Source organism: Entelurus aequoreus, linkage group LG06, assembly GCF_033978785.1.
Source record: "Entelurus aequoreus isolate RoL-2023_Sb linkage group LG06, RoL_Eaeq_v1.1, whole genome shotgun sequence".
Lineage (NCBI taxonomy): Eukaryota > Metazoa > Chordata > Actinopteri > Syngnathiformes > Syngnathidae > Entelurus > Entelurus aequoreus.
Genome location: NC_084736.1, coordinates 59,512,704 through 59,540,700, shown reverse-complemented (window position 1 = coordinate 59,540,700; position 27,997 = coordinate 59,512,704). Strand labels below are relative to the sequence as shown.

General features: G+C 38.0%; 1 protein-coding gene across 4 annotated transcripts in view; it reads right to left on the bottom strand.

The window, feature by feature from the left end:
• Positions 1-15,544: 15,544 nt before the first annotated feature.
• Positions 15,545-27,997, bottom strand: part of asb6 (ankyrin repeat and SOCS box containing 6) — a 47,134-nt gene continuing 34,681 nt past the window's right edge. For all 4 annotated transcript variants that reach the window (XM_062051102.1, XM_062051103.1, XM_062051100.1 and 1 more), the window contains exons 3-7: positions 27,051-27,226; positions 25,704-25,810; positions 25,329-25,437; positions 25,159-25,245; positions 15,545-16,667 (exon numbers count right to left, since the gene is read on the bottom strand). In XM_062051102.1, the coding sequence (XP_061907086.1) occupies positions 15,946-16,667; positions 25,159-25,245; positions 25,329-25,437; positions 25,704-25,810; positions 27,051-27,226 (1,201 nt within the window). In that variant the 3' untranslated portion in view covers positions 15,545-15,945. The remainder of the gene's footprint in view (positions 16,668-25,158; positions 25,246-25,328; positions 25,438-25,703; positions 25,811-27,050; positions 27,227-27,997) is intronic.

The following is a 27,997-nucleotide window of genomic DNA, read 5'->3' as shown; positions in this document are numbered from 1 at the left end:
CTTCCTGAAATTTGACTATACCATGAAATATATATTTATTTACACACTTGTGTTACTCCTTATCACAACTATGCTTTAAGTTTATTTTCTTAACAAAAAAAAAAATCAACCATAAAGGAGCTGTTTGCTAGGGCTGCGAATCTTTGGGTGTCTCACGATTCGATTCAATATTGATTCTTGGGGTCACGATTCGATTCTAAATCAATTTTTCCGATTCAACGCGATTCTCGATTCAAAAACTATATTTTTCCGATTCCAAACGATTCTCTATTCATTCAATACATAGGATTTCAGCAGGATCTACCCCAGTCTGCTGACATGCAAGCAGAGTAGTAGATTTTTGTAAAAAGCTTTTATAATTGTAAAGGACAATGTTTTATCAACTGATTGCAATAATGTAAATTTGTTTTAACTATTAAATGAACCAAAAATATAACTTATTTTATCTTTGTGAAAATATTGGACACAGTGTGTTGTCAAACTTATGAGATGCGATGCAAGTATAAGCCACTGTGACACTATTGTTCATTTTTATTTGATTTTTGTATTTATTTTTATAAATGTCTAATGATAATGTCAATGAGGGATTTTTAATCACTGCTATGTTGAAATTGTAACTAATATTGATACTGTTGTTGATAATATTCATTTTTGTTTCACTACTTTTGGATTGTTCTGTGTCGTTTTTGTGTCTCCTCTCAATTGCTCTGTTTATTGCAGTTCTGAGTGTTGCTGGGTTGGGTTTGGTTTTGGAATTGTATTGCATTGTTATGGTATTGCTGTGTATTGTTTTGTTGGATTGATTAATTAAAAAAAAAAAAGAAAAAGAAAAAAGAAAATCGATTTTTGAAAAATGAGAATCAATACTGAATCGTACAACGTGAGAATGGGGATTTGAATTCAAATCGATTTTTTTCCCACACCCGTACTGTTCTCAAAGTTTTGTATTTAAAAAAAAACAACTTTTTTGTTGAATTTCGACTGTAATGCGCTTAGTGTCAACATGATTTTAAGTATAAATCATGTGCGGCTATATTTCATGTCTTTTGTAATTACAGTGTTTCCCACACATTCATTTATTTGTGGCGGCCCGCCACGAAAGAATCACGTCCGCCACAAATTTAAAAAAATAAAATAAAAAAAAGATTTTTTTTTTTTTTTTTTGTCCTGTCCAGCTTCTCAGGCAAATCATATAGTTGATGTAGATGCCCGTATAGGCTGTTCAGATTTACTTTACGAAAGAGAAGTGTAGGATACTTCTCTTGTTGCCTTATTTGTATTTGACCACTACTGTTTTCTGTTTATTTGTTACTGACTGGCAGGACACCTCTGCCTCTGTTTCACTTTATGTTGCTGGTAAATAATATGGTTGTAGTAGTAGGCTAAAGTAAAATTATTTAGTATGCACTAATTAAAGGGGCAGAGCTTTAAGAGATATTTTAGCTTTTATATTTTATAAGATATATTTTTTGTAAGAACCACAATTAATAAATATATTTCAGTGAATAACTTATTGTTCAAATCTGTATATAAATATGTACATAAAGTGTTGTAATTATATTGTAAAATGGATGGATGGATGGACATTTAAAACAAAACTGTTATTATTAATTAGTAAGTATACATTTTTTTAGCCTTTTTAGAGAAAATCATATCATTGTAGTAAATTATGCAAATTACTCGATGATGTCATTGTGGCCACGCCCATAGCCACGCCCCCACCGCCACAGGTATCTTGGCAGTTTATGGGAAACACTGAATTATATGTTAAAAACACACGTTACTCTAAGGCCCTGTCTACATTAAGCCGGATAACTCAAACTAATAATTATTTAGCATCATCATCATCATCGGCAGTCACTCGTAGTCGAGTATGACTGTCCTCAGAATGGATGGGTTCCCATTCGGGAGAACGCCTGCGCGTGACGTCTTTTAGCGTGGGGAGACTGATGCGCCTGCAGCCACCACACGGTCCTTGGCAGAGAGGGGCTTTGATCCAGTGGCATGGATCCATGACGACTGGAGACCAGCCTCTGTTGCAGCCTTCATCCGCCTTCAGTGCCGTTGTGACATGCAGTGTCATCCTCCGCCACTTCCACCGTTGAGGTCTTTGAAATGCTATTTAACCCATAGCTGGGACCCTGACAGGTACTACCACCCCGGGTCAGAGTGGACCTGGGAGCAATGATGACTGAGGGGTAACTCCACCTTCCCCAAAACTCCAGAACTCCCGAACTGAAGCCTCATCACCGGATGCAGTTTGGAGTCATACCCAGGACTATTTAGCATAAGCCCCGCGTCAGCCACACTAAACCATCGTTTAAGGTTCCCCTCCTTGGATAACTTTTTACACAGGTAAGTGGGCTGTGTATTTCTTGAATCTCCGGCTCTTAGCTTTTTATGGACTCATTGATCGTTTACAAACTGAGTTCGGAGAGGAAGTGACAGCAGAAAGACTGCGCCCCACACGGGAAGTGACGTCAGAAAGAACGCGACACAGCCAGCTTCATAACAAGCGGTTTCGTAACTCAGAGCTAACCACTGGAAATATGGAGGCGAGTCATCCAGAAATGCGCGATTGCAGCTATTTCGGATACAACACTTCTCAGACAGCAAGAGAACTTTCAAATGTCCAGGTCAGCTGGGATTCTACTTACCAAAAAACTTTGTCCATTTGTCGAAGGAGAGACAACGACAATGCGGGCTCCCGTGGAAGCATACTTGCCAACCCGAGAGTCCCGAATTTCAGTGACCCTCCCGAAAATCTCCCGGGGCCACCATTCTCATGAATTTCTCCCGATTTCCACCAGGACAACAATATTGCTACACCATCCTTCACTGGGCGCCGTTTCCGGCCGGACAATAATAACGGTTACACCTCGAAGTCAAGCGCGGCAATCAGAACCGAAGAAGAAGAAGACAAAGCAGAAGAAGAGACATGACGATGACGAGTAAGAAGAAGTACGCTTGCAAGTTCCAAAATGATTGGAAAAAATGATTTCAGTTCATCTAGAACAGCTCGAAGGGGAAGGGGTATGCTGCCTGCAAATTTTGTAGATCAGACTTCTCCATTGAACACGGTGGCCGAACGGATATAGTCACTCATGAACGGTCAGAGAAGCACAAGGCTTCTCTGACCTTGTATTATGGGCCACCTCGCTAAATGGAGACCCGAGGGTGTAACTTATGCCGAGACAAAGATGGCTATGCTGATAGCTACAAGCAACATCCCGTTCTCATTTGCGGATGTTTTCAACAAATCCGTGAAGTATATGTTCCCGGATTCAGAGATCGCTCGCCAGTACGCAAATGGCAGAACAAAGGCTACTCAAACAGTGAAAGGTGAGTGTATAGGGTTGCCACCCGTCCCTTAGAATACGGAGTCGTCTCGTATTTTAAGATTAAATTGTTACATTTTTATTTTATTTTTAAATAAGCAGCAAGTACAGTACGGGCTTTTTGAATATCTCCCTAATTCTGAGGTCTCAAGGTTGGAAAGTATGCGTGGAAGTGATTAAAAAAAAAAAGGTAGCGTGTGCTTTGTATTACCTGGCCGACGAGGGAAGACTACGCAAAGCAGACTGTATCAGTTATTGTCCGCCATGTATGTTGGGCGATTACTCAACGTCTAGGTCCAGAGTATATAAAGTCACCAAAAAGGAATGGACAATGAAGGTGAAGGCAAAAGAGTGAGGAGTGTCCTGACCAGATATCTAGATCCCTAGATTGATTGATGTAAAATGTTCTTTATCACATTGTTTACTTTCACATGTCCATTAAAGATTTGATTAATTTATGGTGGCTCAGGTGTGATTCACTACAATAGGGCCCCACAGCACACTGGATTCCAATTAATTGAAATACCACAACACTGGATATTGTTCAGATGAGTTAAATTTAAGAACTTGCACACAAAGCAACACTGGAGGTGACTACGACGTGCTCATTTTCCACGCATGCGTACTAGGTCCTGTTGCGCCGGCGAACGGATGGGGCAGGGGGTCTTAAACGACGGCATTGTATGTGTGTGAACAAGGATAAGGTTAGGTGGGATTTACCCTGGATAACCTTAGTGTAGAAGGGGCCTAAGTCATCTTCAGTTTGGTAACTGTATTTAGTAACAGTATTAAGTAATAAGTCGGATCCGTTAGGGTTGGACTGCGCCAGGGCTGCCCTTTGTCACCAATTTCTAGGCGCAATCAGGGCGCTGAGGGGACCAATTTGGTGGATGTAGGACTAGCTTTTTGCATAAGATGTGGTCCAGATGGCTCCATCTACCCAGGATCTTCGGCTCTCCCTGGATCGGTTTGCAGCCGAGTGTGAAGCGACAGGGATGAGAATCGGCACCTCCAAGTCCAAGTCTATGGTTCTCGCCCGGAAAAGGGTGGAGTGCCATCTCCGGGTTGGGGAGGAGACCCTGCCCCAAGTGGAGGAGTTCAAGTATGTCACAGTCTTGTTCATAAGAGTAGATCATGAGATTGACAGGTGGATCGGTGCGACGTCTGCAGTGATGTGGACCCTGTATCGGTCTGTCGTGGTAAAGAAGGAGTTGAACCGGAAGGCAAAACTCTCAATTTACTGTTCGATCTACGTTCCCATCCTCATCTATGGTCATGAGCTTTGGGTTATGACCGAAAGAACAAGATCTCGAGTACAAGCGGCCGAAAAGAGTTTTGTTCGTCGGGCGGTGGGGCTCTCCCTTAGAGATAGGGTGAGACGCTCTGTCATTCAGGAGTAGCTCAGAGTAAAGACACTGCTCCTCCACATCAAGAGGAGCAAGATGAGGTGATTCAGGCATCTAGTCAAGACGCTCCCCGGACACCTCCCTTGGGAAGTGTTTAGGGAACGTCGGACCGGTAGGAGGCCACGGGGAAGACCCAGGACACGTTGGGGGAGAACATGTCTCCCAGCTGGCCTGGAAACGCCTCGGGATCCCTTGGAAGGAGCTGGACGAAGTGGCTGGGGAGAGGGAAGTCTGGGCTTCTTTACTTAGGCTTCTGCCCTCTCGACCCGACCTTGAAAAGGCGGAAGAAGATGGATGGATGGATGGAGAGTTTAGTAACTATGTCAAAAAGTAAAACAGGTTTCCTGAGGTGGGCCAATAAACATGTTGAGTACATATCAGATTTATAATTGGTAAAACACAGTTTATTTTGAAAATGTTACAACATGCAAATGTCACAAATTCGATTGAATGGCTCATTTATACTTATGTTCAAAATTATTCAGACCCTGACTACATTTTGAGGTCCGGTGATTTTTATTACATTTATTGACTTCAGTATCTTCCCTCTTAGAAAAAGACAGTCAAGTGTTAAATAACTTTATGAAAGCATGTGATATTAATGAAGATTTTTTACCATTTTTAATAGGGTATTTTTTTCACTTTGGACATTAATCATATCCCCGTTCTGACCATCATTTTAAGGAAACACAGTTGTTGCCCTATTTTAAAGAACTTCTAGGATTATCGATTCTTCTGTTGAATCAAGTTTAAACTGAAAAAAATTATAATCCCCCAGCTGTGATCCAGAAAAATAGCAGTTTTAATTTTCTTTTTTTCATATTAAGCAATTGTTTTGGGTGATTACAATATACCACAAATGTTTAGCCAAAATGGGCTCATTTTATTTATACATGCTTTACTTACTTTTGCAGTGGACAGCAATATCTAGTGCAGGGGTCACCAACCTTTTTGAAAGCAAGAGCTACTTCTTGGGTAGTGATTAATGCGAAGGGCTACCAGTTTGATACACACTTAAATAAATTGCCAGAAATAGCCAATTTGCTCAATTTACCTTTAACTCTATGTTTATTATTAATTAATGATATTTACACTTAATTAAACGGTTTAAAAGAGGAGAAAACACGAAAAAAAAAAGACAATTAAATTTTGAAACATAGTTTATCTTCAATTTCGACTCTTTAAAATTCAAAATTCAACCGAAAAAAAGAAGAGAAACACTAGCTAATTCGAATCTTTTTGAAAAAAATAAAAAAAATAATTTATGGAACATCATTAGTAATTTTTCCTGATTAAGATTAATTTTAGAATTTTGATGACATGTATTAAATAGGTTAAAATCCAATCTGCACTTTGTTAGAATATATAACAAATTGGACCAAGCTATATTTCTAACAAAGACAAATCATTATTTCTTCTAGATTTTCCAGAACAAAATTTTTAAAAGAAATTCAAAAGACTTTGAAATGAGATTTAAATTTGATTCTACAGATTTTCTATATTTGCCAGAATATTTTTTTTGAATTTTAATCATGATAAGTTTGAAGAAATATTTCACAAATATTCTTCGTCGAAAAAACAGAAGCTAAAATGAAGAATTAAATTAAAATGTATTTATTATTCTTTACAATAAAAAAAATTAAAAAATTTACTTGAACATTGATTTAAATTGTCAGGAAAGAAGAGGAAGGAATTTAAAAGGTAAAAAGGTATATGTGTTTAAAAATCCTAAAATCATTTTTAAGGTTGTATTTTATCTCTAAAATTGTCTTTCTGAAAGTTATAAGAAGCAAAGTAAAAAAATGTATGAATTTATTTAAACAAGTGAAGACCAAGTCTTTAAAATATTTTCTTGGATTTTCAAATTCTATTTGAGTTTTGTCTCTCTTAAAATTAAAAATGTCGGGCAAAGCGAGACCAGCTTGCTAATAAATAAATAAAATTTAAAAAATAGAGGCTGCTATTTGAGCTATTTTTAGAACAGGCCAGCGGGCTACTCATCTGGTCCTTACGGGCTACCTGGTGCCCGCGGGCACCGCGTTGGTGACCCCTGATCTAGTGAATACTCTTTTCTACCATCATATTAGGTAGGTATGTCAGTATACTTGTCTCTCCACTCTGTAGCACTTTGAGATTCCACAAATATAAAAAGCATTGTAAAAAAATAAATAATTAAATTATATTATCAAAACATACTGCATGGAGCTGTTTTTTGGGGTACACATACAGTATGTAGTTATAATGCAATTGTGACATCAACCATTTTATATGAAAAACAGTACTAGCAGTAAATCCTAATGTCCACCACAGGACATTAGATTCGCAGCCATTTTGGGAAACCCCAATAAATCCCATATTATTGAACAGCTCATGATATCCTCTTCACAGCAAACCAATGTTTATTCTCGTAGAAAGCTTTCAATTGAGGAATAAGGCTGTGAAATGCTGCAGAGGACAAAAGTGTATTGCCAAGAGTCAGGACGTTAAGCCTACATTAAGAAAGTGTTTGGATAATTGTGTCAGCATGTATAAAATAACATTATATAGCATTTGTGCCATTTTCTTTTGTTATTTTCAGCTAAAAAAATACTTATTCACCATTTTTTTTTTTTAACTTTCAAACAAATTTTGCCAGATTATGAATACACTGTCAACATTTAATATGATTTTTTTTCACAGTAAAGCATTCTAGTCAAAATGTACTGTAACATTAGGTTACTTTCCGACAAAACTTCAGGGAAATTTAAGTTCCTGGAACCTTTTCCTGTAAGTGTGAGGTTTGTGTTTCCACCGCATTTCACAGTTTAGGATAGTTTATACAAATCAGGCTGTTGACGTATGGATGACTGGTACATTATATTTCTACACAGATACCATGTAAATATGCAGACAATATTAGGGCATATATATTTTACTAAAATGTAAGTAAATTAAATACATAGCAATAATACACAGAATGATATGATTTAAAAAACAAAGTGTACCGGATTTTAGATAAAAAGTCAGGCTTTTGTCTACAGTGTCCAACAGTCAGAAAGTCGTCCCCTCAGTGACTGATAAATTCATAACGGTCAGTTTGTCATGACGAGGGGATTTTCGCAACTTACTGCGAGGATTGTTTTCCCGGGATGCAAACGGACTTTTCCGGACAATGGTAGCAGGTAGGAACATATTTAATTATTCACTAACACTCAACGAAGTACAAAAAACAGAAAACAACCCGAAGCCAAGCGTGCCTATCGCACGAGGAAGCTAAGGCAAACAACTTAGAACATGAAACTATAGACATGAAAACAACTAACCAAACTATGGTATATAACAAACAAAACTTACTGTGGCATGAAACAAATAACTAGCAAAACTTGGAATCGGACATGGAACGAGCAGCGTGAATTAAGCAATGGCATGAAACTGTGGCATGAAAAGAGCAATGTCGCCAGCCCGACTGACTGGCAAAGGCGGTTTGAATAGTCTCTTGATTAGAGCCAGGTGAGCGTCCGAACATCAGCGGCAGGTGAAAATCATATGCCACCATGGCAACCAAAACAAACAAGAATGCACAAAAAAAACAGGAACTTTTGGAGTTCAAAACAAACAGAAAATAACAAAAACATAATCCAGACCACCGAACATGACAGAGTTGAGTAATTATGGTCCATTTTAGCTGTAAAATAACAACATATAAAGAATCAATGTTAGTGCTTATCTCACGGCGACAACATAAATGCATCAGATCTAGCGTTAACCTGTAAAGACTTGTCTAAGTCTAAAGCTAAGTCTAAACATTAGGTTCGCTCGAGTTGAAACGAATAACTTCACACATGGTGTGTCGATGGCTATCTTTTACAGTATGTAACAAAGTAAATAGTTCATATTTGATGTGCTTTAAAGGCCTACTGAAACCCACTACTACCGACCACGCAGTCTGATAGTTTATATATCAATGATGAAATCTTAACATTATAACACATGCCAATACGGCCGGGTTAACTTATAAAGTGACATTTTAAATTTGCCGCTAAACTTCCGGTTCGAAACGCCTCTGAGGATGACGTATGCGCGTGACGTAGACCGGGGAACACGGATATGCCTTCCACATTGAAGCCAATACGACAAAGCTCTGTTTTCATTTCATAATTCCACAGTATTCTGGACATCTGTGTTCGTGAATCTGTTGCAATCATGTTCATTGCATTATGGAGAAGGAAGCTGAGCAAGCAAAGAAGAAAGTTGTCGGTGCGAAATGGACGTATTTTTCGAACGTAGTCAGCAACAACAGTACACAGCCGGCGCTTCTTTGTTTACATTCCCGGAAGATGCAGTCAAGATGGAAGAACTCGGATAACAGAGACTCTAACCAGGAGGACTTTTGACTTCGATACACAGACGCCTGTAGAGAACTGGGACAACACAGACTCTTACCAGGATTACTTTGATTTGGATGACAAAGACGCAGACGTGCTACTGTGAGTATGCAGCTTTGGCTTCTAAACATTTGATCGCTTGACCGTATGTGCGCAACTTTTTTTTGCGTATGTACGTAACTTTTTTAAAATATATAAGCTTTATGAACCTTGGGTTAGGTGAACGGTCTTTTGGGCTGAGTGATTGTGTGTGTTGATCAGGTGTTTGAATTGTATTGGCGTGTTCTATGGAGCTAGCATAACAAACACGCAGGTGTTTTTATGCAGGATTAATTTGTGGCATATTAAATATAAGCCTGGTTGTGTTGTGGCTAATAGAGTATATATATGTCTTGTGTTTATTTACTGTTGTAGTCATTCCCAGCTGAATATCAGGTCACCCCCGGCTCTCACAGCATCTTCCCTATCTGAATAGCTTCAACTCCCCACTAGTCCTTCACTTGCACTTTACTCATCCACAAATCTTTCATCCTCGCTCAAATTAATGGGGAAATTGTCGCTTTCTCGGTCCGAATCTCTCTCACTTCATGCGGCCATCATTGTAAACAATAGGGAACTTTGCGTATATGTTCAACTGACTACGTCACGCTACTTCCGGTAGGGGCAAGCCTTTTTTTTATCAGATACCAAAAGTTGCAATCTTTATCTTTATCTATACTAAATCCTTTCAGCAAAAATATGGCAATATCGCGAAATGATCAAGTATGACACATAGAATAGATCTGCTATCCCCGTTTAAATAAAAAAAATTCATTTCAGTAGGCCTTTAACTTCGTTAGACTCGTCCATTTCACATTTCTCTTCGAACAATGAGGTCGTAGTAACAGTGAGCAGCCAGCTCGCCGCTTTGAAGTCCAGCTGAATATGTTATACTCTCTGTAAATATGTTTAAAAGAGTCCGTCGACTTCTTGTAATTTTGGGTATTTAAATGAAGGTTATAAACGGCGTAAAACTGCGTTCTAGTTTAAGACTACGTCTGAGTAAAAACACTGCAAGATAGTTCCACTAATCAGCGTTCTTCAGCACACAGATCCCCCACAAAAGTTAATGCTAGTTCCTTTCGTCCTTCTTTCCATCCGTTGTCAACTATGTTGTAATAGAAATTAGGGTTGTACGGTATACCGGTATTAGTATAGTACCGCGATACTAATGAATCATTTTCAGTACTATACCGCCTCTGAAAAGTACCGGTCCTGCACCCCCCGCGCCCGCGTTGTCATCACGTCGTGTCATTGCTGGTTTACAAACAGACGAGCATGTTCGGCAGTGCACAGTCACAGAGTACTTACAAACAGACACAGTGTGTAGACAGAAAAGGGAGAACAGACGCATTTTGGCTTAAAAACTAACGATAAAGGTGAAGTTATAACACTGAAACGCCCTCAGGAAGAGGGGCTTTAAGACATGGCTAGCTAGCGGCTAACGTCCATCCGCCGTCAGCAGTGTTTTAGCTACTTCTAAATCACTAATCCTCGCCTCCATGGCGACAAATAAAGTTAGTTTCTTACAAGTATCATCCCTGCAGGACGAGGAATAGCTAAACATGCTTCACTACACACACAAAATGTAAACAAACGCCATGGGTGGATCTACACCTGACATCCACTGTAATTATTTCAAGTACAGGCACGTATCTAGCCGATACTACTATGATTACTTCGATATATTTTGGCATCACAACATCTTTCCTTTTTTTAAAACTCATATTATGTTTATAAACTCAGGAAATATGTCCCTGGACACATGAGGACTTTGAATATGACCAGTGCACGATCCTGTAACTATTTGGTATCGGATTGATACCCAAATTTGTGGTATCATCCAAAACTAATGTAAAATATCAAACAACAGAAGAATAAGTGATTATTACATTTTAACAGAAGTGTAGATAGAACATGTTAAAAGAGAAAGTAAGCAGATATTAACAGTAAATGAACAAGTAGATTAATAATTAATTTTCAACCACTTGTCCTTAATAGTGTTGACAAAATAATAAAATGATAAATGACACAATATGTTACTGCATACGTCAGCAGACTAATTAGGAGCTTTTGTTTGTTTACTTACTAATAAAAGACATGTTGTCTTGTTTGTTCACTATTTCATTAAAGGACTAAATTGCAATAAGAAACATGTTTACCCTAAGATTTTTAGTTAAAATAAAGCCAATAATGCAAAAAAAATTTGTGGTCCCCTTTATTTAGAAAAGTACCGAAAATGATTGAAATAATTTTGGTACCGGTACCAAAATATTGGTATCAGGACAACACTAATAGAAATACACAAAAAAAAGACAAACAAGTTGGCCTTGAAAACTCTAATGACGGCTGAAACTAGTATACAATGTTTTAGAACCCCAACTGTGTTCAACCAATCAGCGTTCTACAGCCCAGTCCGCACCTAATGTTCCTGGGAACTCCAGAAAGTCCCACAAGAAGTAAATCTACCGATGTTGTTTTTGGTGAAAACACAGGAAGTACTTTATTTGCCCGGGTAAATGCGGAAAGTTCCTGTTAAAGTTCCTGCAGTGAAAAAAAGGCCTATGACAACCAATGACTGTAAAAAGGACAGAAACCTTATATTTCTCAGCAATCAACTGATATTTCACAGTAAATTACTGTAAACGTGACTGTAAAAGTAATGCATTTATTAGCTTTTACTTTGCTGTGAGTTTAAAATGTAAAAAATGTGTGTAGTTTTTTTATTTCAATACAACATAAAGGTCATGTGCACAGTATTGGTAGAGATGTAAAACTGTTGTGCTAACGTATTTTATTTTTGTTTGAAGGGGTGTGGTGATGATGTATGGCACCTTACTGCGAAAAAATACAAAAATGAGATGTATTTTATTTGAACTAAGCAACATTATCTGCCAATAGAACAAGAAAATTTGGCTTGTCAAGACTTTCCAAAACAAGTAAAATTAGCTAACTTCAATGAACCCAAAAATACCTTAAAATAAGAATATTCTCACTAATAAGTGAACTTTTCTGGTAGAAAAAAAAATATGAGACCTTTTTTCTCAATATGTTGAAAAATATTCTTAAATTAAGTAAATGCTAGTGCCATTATCTTGACATAATGATATGCGCTCGGCATTACATTTCTTGAAACTAGCAAATTTATACTAAAAACGAATTTATTGTTCTTAATGGAAAGGCAACAAAGCAACCGCTTGTTACTCTCGGGGTCTCCTAGCTGCTCAGGCAAATCATATTGTCTAAAAATGCATTTTTCCATCGATAACATGACATCATCGCACCAAGTGCGTGCTCTTTCAGACAATTAGTGCGCATACACTACCGTTCAAAAGTTTGGGGTCACATTGAAATGTCCTTATTCTTGAAGGAAAAGCACTGTACTTTTCAATGAAGATAACTTTAAACTAGTCTTAATTTAAATAAATACACTCTATACATTGCTAATGTGGTAAATGACTATTCTAGCTGCAAATGTCTGGTTTTTGGTGCAATATCTACATAGGTGTATAGAGGCCCATTTCTAGCAACTATCACTCCAGTGTTCTAATGGTACAATGTGTTTGCTCATTGGCTCAGAAGGCTAATTGATGATTAGAAAAGCCTTGTGCAATCATGTTCACACATCTGAAAACAGTTTAGCTCGTTACAGAAGCTACAAAACTGACCTTCCTTTGAGCAGATTGAGTTTCTGGAGCATCACATTTGTGGGGTCAATTAAACGCTCAAAATGGCCAGAAAAAGAGAACTTTCATCTGAAACTCGACAGTCTATTCTTGTTCTTAGGAATGAAGGCTATTCCACAAAATTGTTTGGGTGACCCCAAACTTTTGAACGGTAGTGTATATACAGCCCGGCCCCCGGCCAAAAAATGTTTTATTGTAATTTTGAAGAATTCATCTGAATGTGCATGAACTATTTCTGTTCAAAACTGTTAGAAATGTCACATGTTAAATGTTTAAATATTAACTGTCAGTTTACTGTACTGTGCCAACTGTACTACTATATGAGTACGTATTTTCTATTGTTTCATTGAAAATACAACAGCAAAAGTCCATTTGGCTGTCATCTGTTTTAATTATGAGACACAATTGTGTCAAAGTCATGATTTTTTATTTCATGCTTGAAATAAGAAATTATTACTTTAAAAAAGCAGTTGTATACTTGCGAGTGTAGATGACACAGCTTTGCAACACTTGATATTCTAGTTTCAAGCATGTTTTACTAAATGTTTACTCAAGTTATTTAATCCCCCCCCCCCCCAAGACTGATATTCCTTAACTTTGAAAACTGTGAATCATTTGATTGTTAACATTAGCGTTTAAAGGTCCAGACAATTGTGTGTGGAAAAAGTCCAATTTAAGGAAAATACAGGCGTTGGGAAAGATACCGGGGCTTGAATCAAAAGGTTGAACAATATGGGCTGCAGTGAAAGAAAAGTGCTGTGAGAGAATGAGCAGGTGTAGTGCAAAGACCCATGGGCTTCAGGGAGAGAATAGATCAATAACTAATTTCAGTACCAAGCTTCACTCGCACTGTTTTCCAATAAATGCTGGATGGAGAGTACAGGCTTAGCCCCATCACCCCACTATCTCGATTCTATCACCTCCTTCAAGCTGGCGGTGGAGACTGTAGCAACGGGCTGTTTTTTGTTTCTTGTATTAAAACAGACTTTTGATCGGCTGGATTGTTTCTAGTTTGTATATTGTACAGAACGCAGTAGCTATATTACCATGTGTCCTTCACGTGTACCATCTCTGTATCTTTAAAGTGTGAAGGTTTTTTTTCTCCACCCCTCTCTTCCACTATTCTGCTTCCTGCGACCCACCCCCCTCCCATCCTCTCATTCGACCAGGGCCGGTGTTGAGGTTTTGTCAAGAGTATGTAGGGAGATTGGAGCAGACAGGAGAGTGAAGCGTGTGTCATGCAGGGCTGCTGCTGCTGCTGCTGCTGCTGCTGCTGCTGCTGAGGCTCTTCTCCTCAGAGGCTGTGACCTAGATAACCAAGAGGAGCTGGAGCGACTGCAAGCCTTGGAGCCACTCCAGCCTCAGCAATGTCAGGAAGGGGTTAGTTGTGTAACACAATGTCCTATTTAGTTTGCCCGTTACAGGCCTAGATGCGAGCCGCATATAGTGTATGTAACATACTGTATGTACAAGCCTATAGTCGGGATTCTCATATGTTGTGTTTCTCACAGAGGAGATGTGCACAAAGGGAGAGGAAAGCATCCGGAAATTCAAACAACGCATTAAGAATGCTTGGTCAAACTTTCCATGTCAGCAGCCAGTGGAACTACATATACTGTATCTAGCTATAGGGACACACTTACTGCAGATCTGCAGTCAACACATTACAACAATTAATTTCAGTATGAACTATCATAGGGCAGCACGGTGGCACAGGGGTTAGTGCATGTGCCTCACAATACGAAGATCCTGAGTTCAATCCCGGGCTCTGGATCTTTCTGTGTGGAGTTTGCATGCTCTCCCCCGTGACTGCGTGGGTTCCCTACGGCTTCCTCCCACCTCCAAAGACATACACCTGGGGATAGGTTGATTGGCAACACTAAATTGGCCCTAGTGTGTGAATGTGAGTGTGAATGTTGTCTGTCTATCTGTGTTGGCCCCGCGATGAGGGGGTGACTTGTCCACGGTGTACCCCGCCTTACGCCCGAATGCAGCTGAGATAGGCTCCAGCAACCCAAAAAGGGTAAAGCGGTAGATAATGGATGGATGGATGAACTATAATATACACTACCGTTCAAAAGTTTGGGGTCACCCAAACAATTTTGTGGAATAGCCTTCATTTCTAAGAACAAGAATAGACTGTTGAGTTTCACATGAAAGTTCTCTTTTTCTGGCCATTTTGAGCGTTTAATTGACCCCACAAATGTGATGCTCCAGAAACTCAATCTGCTCAAAGGAAGGTCAGTTTTGTAGCTTCTGTAACGAGCTAAACTGTTTTCAGATGTGTGATCATGATTGCACAAGGCTTTTCTAATCATCAATTAGCCTTCTGAGCCAATGAGCAAACACGTTGTACCATTAGAACACTGGAGTGATAGTTGCTGGAAATGGGCCTCTATACACCTATGTAGATATTGCACCAAAAACCAGACATTTGCAGCTAGAATAGTCATTTACCACATTAGCAATGTATAGAGTGTATTTCTTTAAAGTTAAGACTAGTTTAAAGTGATCTTCATTGAAAAGTACAGTGCTTTTCCTTCAAAAATAAGGACTTTTCAACGTGACCCCAAACTTTTGGACGGTAGTTTATATATATTATTATTTACCAAATATATTAGGATGGCACAAGCACATCTCCCAAGATACTCAGCACAGACACACACAACATGAATTAAAGCAACAACATATTTGACAGACAGAAAGCCATTCCGACTTGTTTATTATCCAGCTTCAGTTTAAGTGAGAAAGAAAACTAATTTCGCATCATATCACAATCACTTTAGGGGATAACACACCAACGTATTTCAACTACTTTAATTGACTGGATTGTGAATTGCTTAATGTTTTTTTTTTTTCAACACGCGATAGAGAAACACTGCCATCTGGTGGCATTTAAGATGCATTACAACGAACTCAATTACCCCTGCCTCACATTACATATGCTTCTTTCTAATCGGAGTACTTGGACATACTTTAAAATAGCATATTTTTGGTGCTTGAGTTTAATGGTAAACAACAAAATGCAAATTTTTGGCACAAACTCTTTGTAAGTATTTGTTCCATTTGAGTATAATGTTACAAATGCTTTACAACACATCATAGCAGATTATCAGCGCTGGCTTTGCTGGGGTTTAAAGCAGTCCCAACCAGGCTTTGGTTTATATGTGCGCTCAGGGAGAAGGAAGTCTTTCAATCTGTCTGGTAATGGCAAATCATTGATTTTCTTGTCCAGTGGCCATGGCTGGGAGTGGTTCCGTAAAAATGCTCTGCAAAGGCATTTCAGGGCAGGAGGGCTAGCATCATGCTGGACCACTCGGCTGTATAAGTCTTGTATAGCCTGGACATAAGGGTGAGGGTCCTGCCCAAACAGAGTAGGTCCTAACCTGACTTGCAGGCTCAGTGTGGGGTTGTTTACCTTTGCTAAGTCCAGTAACACTTCCGCTTGCTCAAGTAGCTCAGAGGCATGATTTGGATCTGAGCAATGTCCCAGGGCTGTCTGGAGCCTCTGAAAGATAATACCGGATGCTGACCAGCAGGAGTCGCTGTGATAGGCACAAACCAAAGATGCTCCGCTTTGGATTATGAGCACAGCGAGAGGGAAGAGCAGGTCAAAGTGCTCCAGACTTGTTTGGGTCAGAGTGGACTCGTCGTCATCATTTAGATCACAGCTGGGATCCACACCGTGAGCCAGCAGTAACTCTGTTGTCTTTAGGCAGAATTTTCCAATCGCTGCTGCATCTTCGGGTGTGGCATCAAGCGCCTCCTTGACCAGAAACACCAAGGACGACTCAACCGTTTCACCGTCTACAGTAGCAGCGTTGACGTCAGCACCTGGGGCGGATGCAGTACATATTGGATCCTGTACAGATTTTTTTTTAAATGTTTTTCTTTTAGCATTACTAACTGAGCACCGATTGAGCGCAGCCTTTAAAACCAATTCTTACGTTTGTAGACACACGTTTGTAGCTTACCATTAAGGTTCAACTGTCAACATTTTGCTGTTATGATTCCTACATTTTACAGTTTAAATGAAACCACAAAAAAAGAATACATATAATATACCTTGTAAGAAAAAAAGTAAGTTTACTAGATTTTAACTGAAATGTTGAGTTTACTATCAGTGGCTAAGTGTTGTGAACATTAAGGTGGCACTATCTCAAGGATATAGTATTATTCAAGTTAACTTACTTAGACCCTGAGTTGTCACTTAGAATAATGAACAGTAGGTGGCGATAATGCCTGTAAAACACAGTTAAAGAAGCTGCAGAAGAAGAAGTAGCTTTGTCTTCACCATAGACATCTTATAAGTCTACGCAGCATCGACCGCTACTGCCTACTGGCGCTGACGAGACGCGGGGCCGCCATCTTGGAGTGGTGATTCGCTCAACTCAGTGCAATTCATTTGGAAGGAGCAATGAACTGTCAGCGCATTTAATTAATCTTACCTCACTGAATACCACTGATTTTCACGCGTTTTTTTGTCATACGTGTAGCTATGATAAAGGACACATGTTTTGGTGCGTTTTATTATTCATAGTTTGCTTAACAGTAATAGAATATTCTTATATGCTATAAGTGACCAGACGTCCGAGATCAAAACTGGGAATATAATCCCAGAGAAGGGGGAAAAAAACAGTCAGCTATTTTTAAGTTCAAGAAACAATATGATTAGGATATATATACACATGTGTATATCCTACATAAACAATGTATGAATACATTAGATATCTATATATCTTAGGGACCTATAGACTGTATCTCTGTTGCTGCAGCAGCAGAGAGTTTATTCTGTCTTGACACTTTGTATTGATATTTTGTACTACATTCTTCCCTTAAATGATAATGTTTACAGTGATTGTTTTATATGTATTTTTTATGTATGTCACTTTGGATAAAAAGCGTCTGCCGAATACTTTAACATAAACATATATAAACACCTGAAAGTCTTTATATCGGCTAAAACCACCAATCTGTTTCACTGGATTCAGAATAAAAACCAAATTCTGTCTTACCCAACAATGTTAGTATTTGAATAATGTTACTTGAAGACTTATTCCTGGTTACAATTATACTGTTAAGAAAGTATTGTCTTATACTTTGCTTAAAATGAAAAAAATACTTTGCCTTTACCATTTATTTCAACTTTATGTTATTCAAGTATGACATTTTAAAATTTTATTAATTTCATTGACAAGCAATTCTATTATGGTCATACTCTTGTTTGCTAGCGGCTACAATTTCAGTACTATTTAAGATCTTTGCTCCTTCTCAACTCTGTGGTAATATTATTTTCACAAAATACAACCAATAGTACGTTAATGTTAAATCTTACATGTGAAAAGTAATCCCCCGATTCCTATTTTCAACAGTCCGCTCATTTGGGCAGGAAAACGGCATCTTTGTTTTCTACCTGTCAACTGTCAGTTTAGGCTGCTGGCCGGCTCCTCATCACCACTTCAAGATGGCGGTCGAATTTCTCGCGTCACAGCAGCCAATGCTGCGTCTACTTATAAGATGTCTATGGTCTTCACGTTTGTACTGACTCACGCATCCCAAGCACAGCTTGCATTGTCGAAGAGGAGGAAACAACATTGGCCTATGTCTCCTAATTGGTTTAAACTATGCTCTGGATTTGGACTATCCAAAGGCCATGCAGAACACTGTTTAATTTATCCAGTGGGTGTTTGTTTCATTAGGAGGCAAGTCTCTGAAACCCACACTACAAACACTGAAAAACCTGCTTTCGGCTTAGATTGTTCAAGCCAAATAAGTGAAATGTGATCGTGCGACCTGCTGTTTCAAACAAATGCACCACTTTAAGTAGAAGAATAACATTGCTGCTTCAATGTTGTGAGGCACTACATAGGACCTAAGTGAAGTTTTTATATGGTCTTTTTGAATTTATTTTGTCCATTTTTTGCAAATATGTGTTAGTATTCAATGGTACTCAATACCTTTTTTTTTTTAAAGGGATCAACTGAAGTAAACCAGTACTATTGCATTGAAACTTCCAGTCCAGGGATGTCAAACTCATTTTTTCTCAGGGGCCGCAAGGAGGAAAATCTATTCCCACGTGGGCCAGACGGGTAAAATAATGGCATAATAACTTAAAAATACAACTACGACAACTTCAGAATGTTTTCTTTGTTTTACCACGGCTCAAAATAGAACAAACACTGAACATGTACATATCACAAATAATCTTCTTGACAAAACACTTCAAGTTAGGAAAAAAGGAAAACATTGGTGCCGTTTCAAAAACACCATGGAGAACACAATGAACTTGGACTTAATCTCAGTGTATTTACAAATAAATTCAACTTTAAATCACAGCCCATCTAGGATTGTACTAAAAACAAAATAAACCATAACTAAAACCTCTTCTATGTTGTACCTCATTTGTCATTTCCATTGTTCACTTTTTTTAAATTTGCACAGAAGACAATCATTTTCACAGAACTATATCAATGTGCAGTGTCTCATTCAGCATTTTAAGTCAGGTTACTAATTGTGTATTTTACTCCTGTTTGTTTTACGTTGGGCCGAGGAGGAGTCGTTGCAGCCCCGCTTTACTATGTACCTCTTGCTTGGTACACTTGCTCGCCCAGGGAAATAACCTATTTGTTTGCCTTATATAATTGCTATTGCGACATCCAGTGGACACATTTAGAACAGCAGTTTCTTTCATTTAAAAATACAGCTCAATTTTACACTTAGCAAAATCTTCTCACAGGCCGGCTTGATCCTGTTCAGGTCGCATGTTTGACATCCCTGTTCTAGTCTAACGGTACCTGCTTTTGATCCTTTTTGTATACGGAGCTAGGGGTAAAAAAACAAACTATGTTTCATCTACCTCACTGTTTTAACAGATTCACTGAGAGATGGTTATTATTACTTGTTTGATTTGTTATTTTTATTACTGTGATCAGACCTTCATCCTGATGTACTGTACTGACTACAGCACTACACAGGTTGTACACATATGCATCCGTTTTTATGCATATGGGTTTGTTAATTAACTTGTCAAAGTTCAAGTTTGTGCTTTGTGACTGCTTACCCACTGAAAGTTGAAGCTAATTGTGGCTACTTAATCTAACATATTCAGTTTACTTGAAAAAAGTTGGGAAACCGATTACTTGCAGTCATTCAGTAATCTTACTTGAAATCTAAGAGTAAACTTACTTGTAGTCATTTACTAAGCTTACTTGAAATCTTTAAACTTACTTAAAAACAATCTGTTCACCTAACTTTTAGTTGTTTATTAGTTTAACTTTAATTTGGCTTGAAGTTTACTTTAAAAAAATTAGTCAGTTTCCTGACTATTTTTAAGTAAACTGAACTATTTAGAATTTACAGTGCAAGAACGATATGTGCTTTCATGTTAGTGTTCAATAAGATAAGAAAACCAAAAAAAATCACTACATTTGTCGCTCGAGTAGACGGAATACATGTTAAATATAGTGACAAAGTTGCTATGTTGGCAACATTAATGAATGAATGTATGATAAACACACATGTGACATGGATATAAAACACCAAACTAAATGGAAACAGGGACTTTTGTATGACTATTATGTTCAAATCAATATAAAGAAAATAGTAGGGCCTCATAATGACTGGTCAAAGCTCATCTTCACAGACCACACATATTTACCCAATTAAAAAAACATTACATTCATCGCTATCTAAAAAGATCATAAACATTAAACTGGCATCGGGATGTTTTCATGCATTCCCATACACAACAAAGGTAAGAAAATAATGTGTAAGTGCTCTACTTAGTAGGGAAGTTTGTAAATTACAGTCAACAACCCCAGAAAGTAATAACATGGAAAAGCTATAAAGCTGTTGCACTCAAAATTATTTAAGCCCCTTTGTAAATTCTAATTATTCTCAAAATCGATGACCTATGTAATAGAATTGACTATGAGGGCTGAATACATTTTTTCAGTCCTACATTGATAAAAACACACGAGATGTGAACTGGTTCCAAAAAAAAAAAGTCACAGAAATAGATGCAGTGGGTGAAAATGAGTATTTCAATCATTGCTGACATTCCCCCTTGGTTACAGTAAATACTTTGCAGTAGAAAGTTAAAGACGCTGTTTGCAGCGGTTAGGCGATTGCCAAGAGGGTGCTCGCATTTCAACGAGCTGCAAGTGTTGTACCCCACCCTCTTCCTGACCTGTCCATGTAAGCTACACTCCACTAATATACACACGCACGCAGACATGCACATCAAAAGGATAACATTATGTTACAAAAAGTGGTTGTAAAAGCATGTGGTTAAAATGCAATGAAGCAGCAATAGCATTTGTTCTTAATACTTTAACTGTTGATTAGACTGAGCACTGATGCCACCTGCAGGCTTGTGTATCGTTCGGACATGAGTACTAAGAGTTTAGACACAAATGATGAAACTCTCCCCCCAGGGTCTCTGCCGGTGTCAACGAGTCAGATTTAAGACATTTTCAAACTTTTTAAGACCAAAATGAATATTATTTAAAATCCAATTTCATATCCATACAGACAAAAAAGTACAAAGACATAAAAGGAAAATCTGAGGGCCAGAATGAATTTTAAGTAAATTAATTAATGCACTGCTTTTTCACACTGGAAAACAAAATGGTTAAACTAACTAAATACATCAGAAGACTCTCTATTGTAAACTAATTGAAAAAATATTAGCAAACATCATAACAGCCATGTTTCATGTTTGCCATATACTGTAACTGTTTTCTTGGAAAAGGTGCAGTATGCTTTGTATCAAGCGGTAACAGCAATGGTAGAAGAAAGCACAACAATATATTGTCTGTGAAAGGGACTTTCAGCATCTCTGTTAAAGCTAAATGGTTAACTTTTGCAGTGTTTTTGCAGCTGTCAACAGTTGAGCAAACAGATAAAAACATCTACAGTACAACTACTGTATCTGTACAAAGTTGGGAAACATATTGCTAAGAGACAAGGACTACTCTTTATTTAAGCATGACAAGATGACATTCGTTAATCTGTCTTGCTTTCCTCACCCAACCATAAACACTACACAGACAACCTTTATAGCTTTTAATTTCAGTTGCTGTATAAACTTGGAAAAAAGATTAGGCATGAGAAGCTGACCTGAAATATTTAGAATAAATAACAGAAATAATATAAGATAATTATGTTTTTTTAATATAGTTTTACTATTGTGAATACACTACTATCAGAGAGAAATTAGTGTGTGCTTACTGTGAGTAATAGTATGATTTCACTAGTAAAAATCTCTTCTTCAGCAATTGGTGCAACTTTATCCACATAACACTCCTTTGGGGGGGTTAAGTTGATCATTGAAGTTGTGCAAGTGTTTGTGGCATTTCAGCATCTTTTGACACAGACTTATTCCGGATGTTTGACTTTTACATTATTCATTCCATTCACTTTCACCGCAATGTTTCCAAACGCTTCCCTCCTCGATGGCTCCACATCGGTCCTAAACACTTTATATGTTTCCATCTCCCGGCTTTAAGCATGCATTAAATTGATCATTCTGGAGCCACAAATTGTTAAACTTGCACTTACCCATCTTATGCAAGAAATTCGGCTTTGCTGTAGGGTTTCTTTTAGTTTTCTCCGCTGCTATGCTAAGCTGTAAGAACATACCGCTGCACGTGCACAGTGCTCTAGGTCAGTGGTTCTCAAATGGGGGTACTTGAAGGTATGCCAAGGGGTACGTGAGATTTTTTAAAATTGTCTGTCAAAAAGAACTGTGAAAAGAAATGCAACAATGCAATATTCAGTGTTGACAGCTAGATTTTTTGTGGACATGTTCCATAAATATTGATGTTAAAGATTTCTTTTTTTGTGAAGAAATGTTTAGAATTATGTTCATGAATCCAGATGGATCTCTATTACAATCCCCAAAGAGGGCACTTTAAGTTGATGATTACTTCTATGTGTAGAAATCTTTATTTATAATTGAATCACTTGTTTATTTTTCAACAAGTTTTTAGTTATTTTTATATATTTTTTTCCAAATAGTTCAAGAAAGACCACAACAAATGAGCAATATTTTGCACTGTTATACAATTTAATAAATCAGAAACTGATGACATAGTGCTGTATTTTACCTCTTTATCTCTTTTTTTCAACCAAAAATGCTTTGCTCTGATTAGGGGGTACTTGAATTTAAAAAAATTTCACAGGGGGTACATCACTGAAAAAAGGTTGAGAACCACTGCTCTAGGTGGTGCACAACAGATTTTGACTGGGCAGTACAGGTAGCCTACTTTAGGGCTGTATTGTAGTTGCCTTATAGAGTCCTCAAAAATCTAAACATTTAAAAAGCAAGACTGAAGTTTATGCATGATTTAAACAAAAATAAAATAATTAGATTTTTTAAAGACCTTTCTAAATCATATTGAAGACCTTTTATGAGATTTTAGGAGAAATTTAGACAGTTTAAAGGCCTACTGAAACCCACTACTACCGACCACGCAGTCTGATAGTTTATATATCAATGATGAAATCTTAACATTATAACACATGCCAATACGGCCGGGTTAACTTATAAAGAGACATTTTAAATTTGCCGCTAAACTTCCGGTTCGAAACGCCTCTGAGGATGACGTATGCGCGTGACGTAGCCCGGGGAACACGGGTATGCCTTCCACATTGAAGCCAATACGAAAAAGCTCTGTTTTCATTTCATAATTCCACAGTATTCTGGACATCTGTGTTCGTGAATCTGTTGCAATTATGTTCATTGCATTATGGACAAAGAAGCTGAGCAAGCAAAGAAGAAAGTTGTCGGTGCGAAACGGACGTATTTTACGAATGAAGTCAGCAACAACAGTACACAGCCAGCGCGTCTTTGTTTACATTCCCGAAAGATGCAGTCAACATGGAAGAACTCGGATAACAGAGACTCTAACCAGGAGGACTTTTGACTTCGATACACAGACGCCTGTAGAGAACTGGGACAACACAGACTCTTACCTCGGATAACAGAGACTCTAACCAGGAGGACTTTTGACTTCGATACACAGACGCCTGTAGAGAACTGGGACATCACAGACTCTTACCAGGATTACTTTGATTTGGATGACAAAGACGCAGACGTGCTACTGTGAGTATGCAGCTTTGGCTTCTAAACATTTGATCGCCTGACCGTATGTGCGCAACTTTTTTTTTGCGTCACGTACGTAACTTTTTAAAAATATATAAGCTTTATGAACCTTGGGTTAGGTGAACGGTCTTTTGGGCTGAGTGATTGTGTGTGTTGATCAGGTGTTTGAATTGTATTTGCGTGTTCTATGGAGCTAGGAGCTAGCATAGGAGCTAGGAGTTAGCATAACAAAGACGTAGGTGTTTTTATGCAGGATTAATTTGTGTCATATTAAATATAAGCCTGGTTGTGTTGTGGCTAATAGAGTATATATATGTCTTGTGTTTATTTACTGTTGTAGTCATTCCCAGCTGAATATCAGGTCACCCCCGGCTCTCACAGCATCTTCCCTATCTGAATAGCTTCAACTCCCCACTAGTCCTTCACTTGCACTTTACTCATCCACAAATCTTTCATCCTCGCTCAAATTAATGGGGAAATTGTCGCTTTCTCGGTCCGAATCTCTCTCACTTCATGCGGCCATCATTGTAAACAATAGGGAACTTTGCGTATATGTTCAATTGACTACGTCACGCTACTTCCAGTAGGGGCAAGCCTTTTTTTATCAGATACCAAAAGTTGCGATCTTTATCGTCGTTGTTCTATACTAAATCCTTTCAGCAAAAATATGGCAATATCGCGAAATGATCAAGTATGACACATAGAATAGATCTGCTATCCCCGTTTAAATAAAAAAAATTCATTTCAGTAGGCCTTTAAGGCCTTACATTCAAATTGTTGGTTTTAAGACTTTTACAGACCACACAGATACTCTTTCCCCTTATTCTTGACACTCTATTAGAGAAACACTGCATGATGTAATGCATGAGAAGCATTAATTTCAAGTTTACAGTTATTTACAATGAGGCGCGAATATGATAGGCTGCCTTAGTTACCTGCAGTATGAACAGCAGGCGACGTGCTAATGTTGAAGCCATCACTGCTGGCGGAGATTTACTTACAGCTCAGAGGGGATCGAAAATTTGTCATTCATTCAAAGTTATTACATTCTCTGTGTGCTAATGTACTCCATATTTAGCCTTCAAAGAACACACAGGGGAAAGTAACAACGCTTTGAGATGTACAGTATGGTGATGCGGTTTGATTGTTTTCTTTTTCAATAAAGAGTCCACATGGACAAGAGGCTATGTGGTGATAGTAGTGTGTCACTGCCAATACCTCTTTCAAGTAAAAGCTGGATGTTCTCTATGTTGTTCACAGTGAGGCCATCACTGCTTGCCAAGGCATGCAGCAAAGGGGTTTTTCCTTAGAGACAAGACCAATGATCACTTTTGAAACAAAGTCAAACTGTAACTACGAGTCCACTTGAGAGGGAAATATAAATATACCTCTTTTATCCCATGCGTTCACATCAGCACCCAAGTCCAGCAGCATGAGCAGGCAGGGCAGACGGTCTGACTCTTCACTCGCCAGATCCAATGGACTGCTCTCATGAATCTAACAGATCAGAAATGAAAGATTTCAAGATACGCATGTATTTGACCACAAAATAAAAATAAAGCTTCACAATAACACTGTTGTAAACTCCAACTGTAAAAATGAAATAAACATTTTTTATTGATATAACTCTGGCACTCTCCTTTATAACTAACAATTTCCATATTTGTGAAAGACATTGTTTTTATTGTCAAGGTCCTGTATTGGACTTCATGTTGTTGTCCCTGAGTGTATTTGAAATAATTTGGTCCTATTATTTGTCTCACCCTGTCCCTTTTTTCAATGTCAGCTCCGTGCCCGACCAGAAGTTTCACCATGTTTGATCTGTTCCTCAGAACTGCTATATGCAGTGGATTATAGTAAGACACTGGGTCTGGGGAATTGAAAAAAGCAGAGATTACATTTAAAAATCACAGAACACAGAATGCCCGGGACCCAATTCCGGATAAGCGGTTGAAGATGGATGGATGGATGGATGGATGGATGGATGGAGAACACAGAATGGATTGTCTATGTAAAAAGTGTTTCTGTAATGGACAATTTCCCTCGGACACTATAATATTATGAAACACACTGTGTACTCGGCAAACAAAGGCACCACCCGATAACACATACTGTGCAATTTAAAACAGAAATTAGGATAATATAAAGTAACAGGAGTGACTTAAAACATTTTTCACCTGCAAAATGAATTGCCAAACATCTACTCTCGTCAAATGTCTGCGGGTAAACAAAAAACAAGGGGAAAAGGCATGAAAATAGATAGATAGATAGTACTTTATTGATTCCTCCAGGAGAGTTCCCTCAGGAAAATTAAAATTCCAGCAGCAGTGTACAGAGTTGAGTTCGAATTTAAAAAGTAAAAAGTAATTAATGGGGGTATAAATGGAAACAAAATAGAAAAACATTACAATAGAATAAAAATAAAAAGTAACAAAGAGAATACAAATTTAACAGTAATAGTAATAGTGAGTTAACTAATTATTTTAACTTCTTACAAAAGAAAAGTAAAGCAAATATAAAGAAAAAAACAAACATTTCTAGTGGTTCTGCAAGTGGAATTTGTCAGAACAAACAATGGGGAATTAAGGGCACTTGGAGAGAGACGTTAAATATAATTCATATTCTGTAAAGTTCCCATAATTCAAACCTTGGGGAGAAACTTTTTTCATAGCATTTTCTGAGCCCTTGTATGCAATGTAGTTCACTAATGGGAACCTATTTAGGTGTATACAGATGTTAAACTTACTTTCACTCTCCATAAAAAGGTTATTGAATTAGGTGTAAGTGCCACCCCAGGACACATTTTTTATAAAAAAAATCTGTCATTCAGTATGTTTATCCTTTGTCAATTTAATAGTCATCCATGAAGTATGAGACAAGTTTTAGTCATAGAGAAATTTAACTCAGAACTATTCAAGAAAAAGGAGCAGTTGATAACAAGTCAAAAGTCATTTTTAAGATGACATACATTTTGGTTTCAACGGCTTTTCTATGACTACATTAAGCAAGGTATGCCATACCATTGTATTTCTATGCTAGCATACTGAACAAAGTTGGAAGACATTTGTACTGAGATGTCACAGAGAAAAAGATGAACTTATTTATCTCACCCTCAAAATTAAGATCTGCTCTGTACTGTAGAAGGACTCGAGCGGCATGCACCAGCCCACGTTCTGCCACTTTAAACAGGGAATAGCTGACCCCTGCCATGAATACTTCAGACTGGGACTCGCGCTCTAGCAGCTCCACCAGAGAACTGTACAGACCTTCTTCTTCTGCTGGACTTCTATGTCAGGACACAAAAGGAGGAAAAGTATAATTTGTACTGCGTATGATGTTGTTTGTGCACGTATTCGGCGTCATAACGAATGATAAAATAAAATGAAAATCTCATAAAAAAGTGAAGCTCGGCAAACATGTACAGTATATAACTCTAAATATATATTCAGTGTACCGCAGGGGTCAGAACTGGGACCACAATTTTTCAATCTCTATATAAAATACATTTGTAAACTTATAAAGGATATAAAGTTTATGGGACCATATTATGCAAAACCAAGTTTTCTTACCTTTTGGTACCTGTTTATGTGTATTTGTGATTCCCACAGGTCCCAAAAATATAAAATCAAAACATGGTGGAGGCATGGCAAAGATATATATAAAACAACCTTGCTCCAAACAAGCTTTTTGGTATTTGAGACTTTAGTGACAAATCTTGCCTTAATTAATTGAGCAGATATCTCCATATACGGTAAAGGTTTACCTGTCCAGTTTTGCGCGACTCTGCCATTTTTACATACTTACTCAACAGCCATACATGTCACACTAAGGGTGGAAGTATGAACAATGCCAACACTGTCATAAATATGTGCCATATAGTGAAAGCGCACTAAACAACAATGACAAACAAATTTTGGAAGAATATTTGCACCACAACACAACATAAACACTACAAATTCCCAGAATACCCTGCAGCACCAACTCTTCCAGGACGCTACAATATAAACAAACGCCATTGGTGGATCTACACCTAACATCCACTGTAATGATACCACGT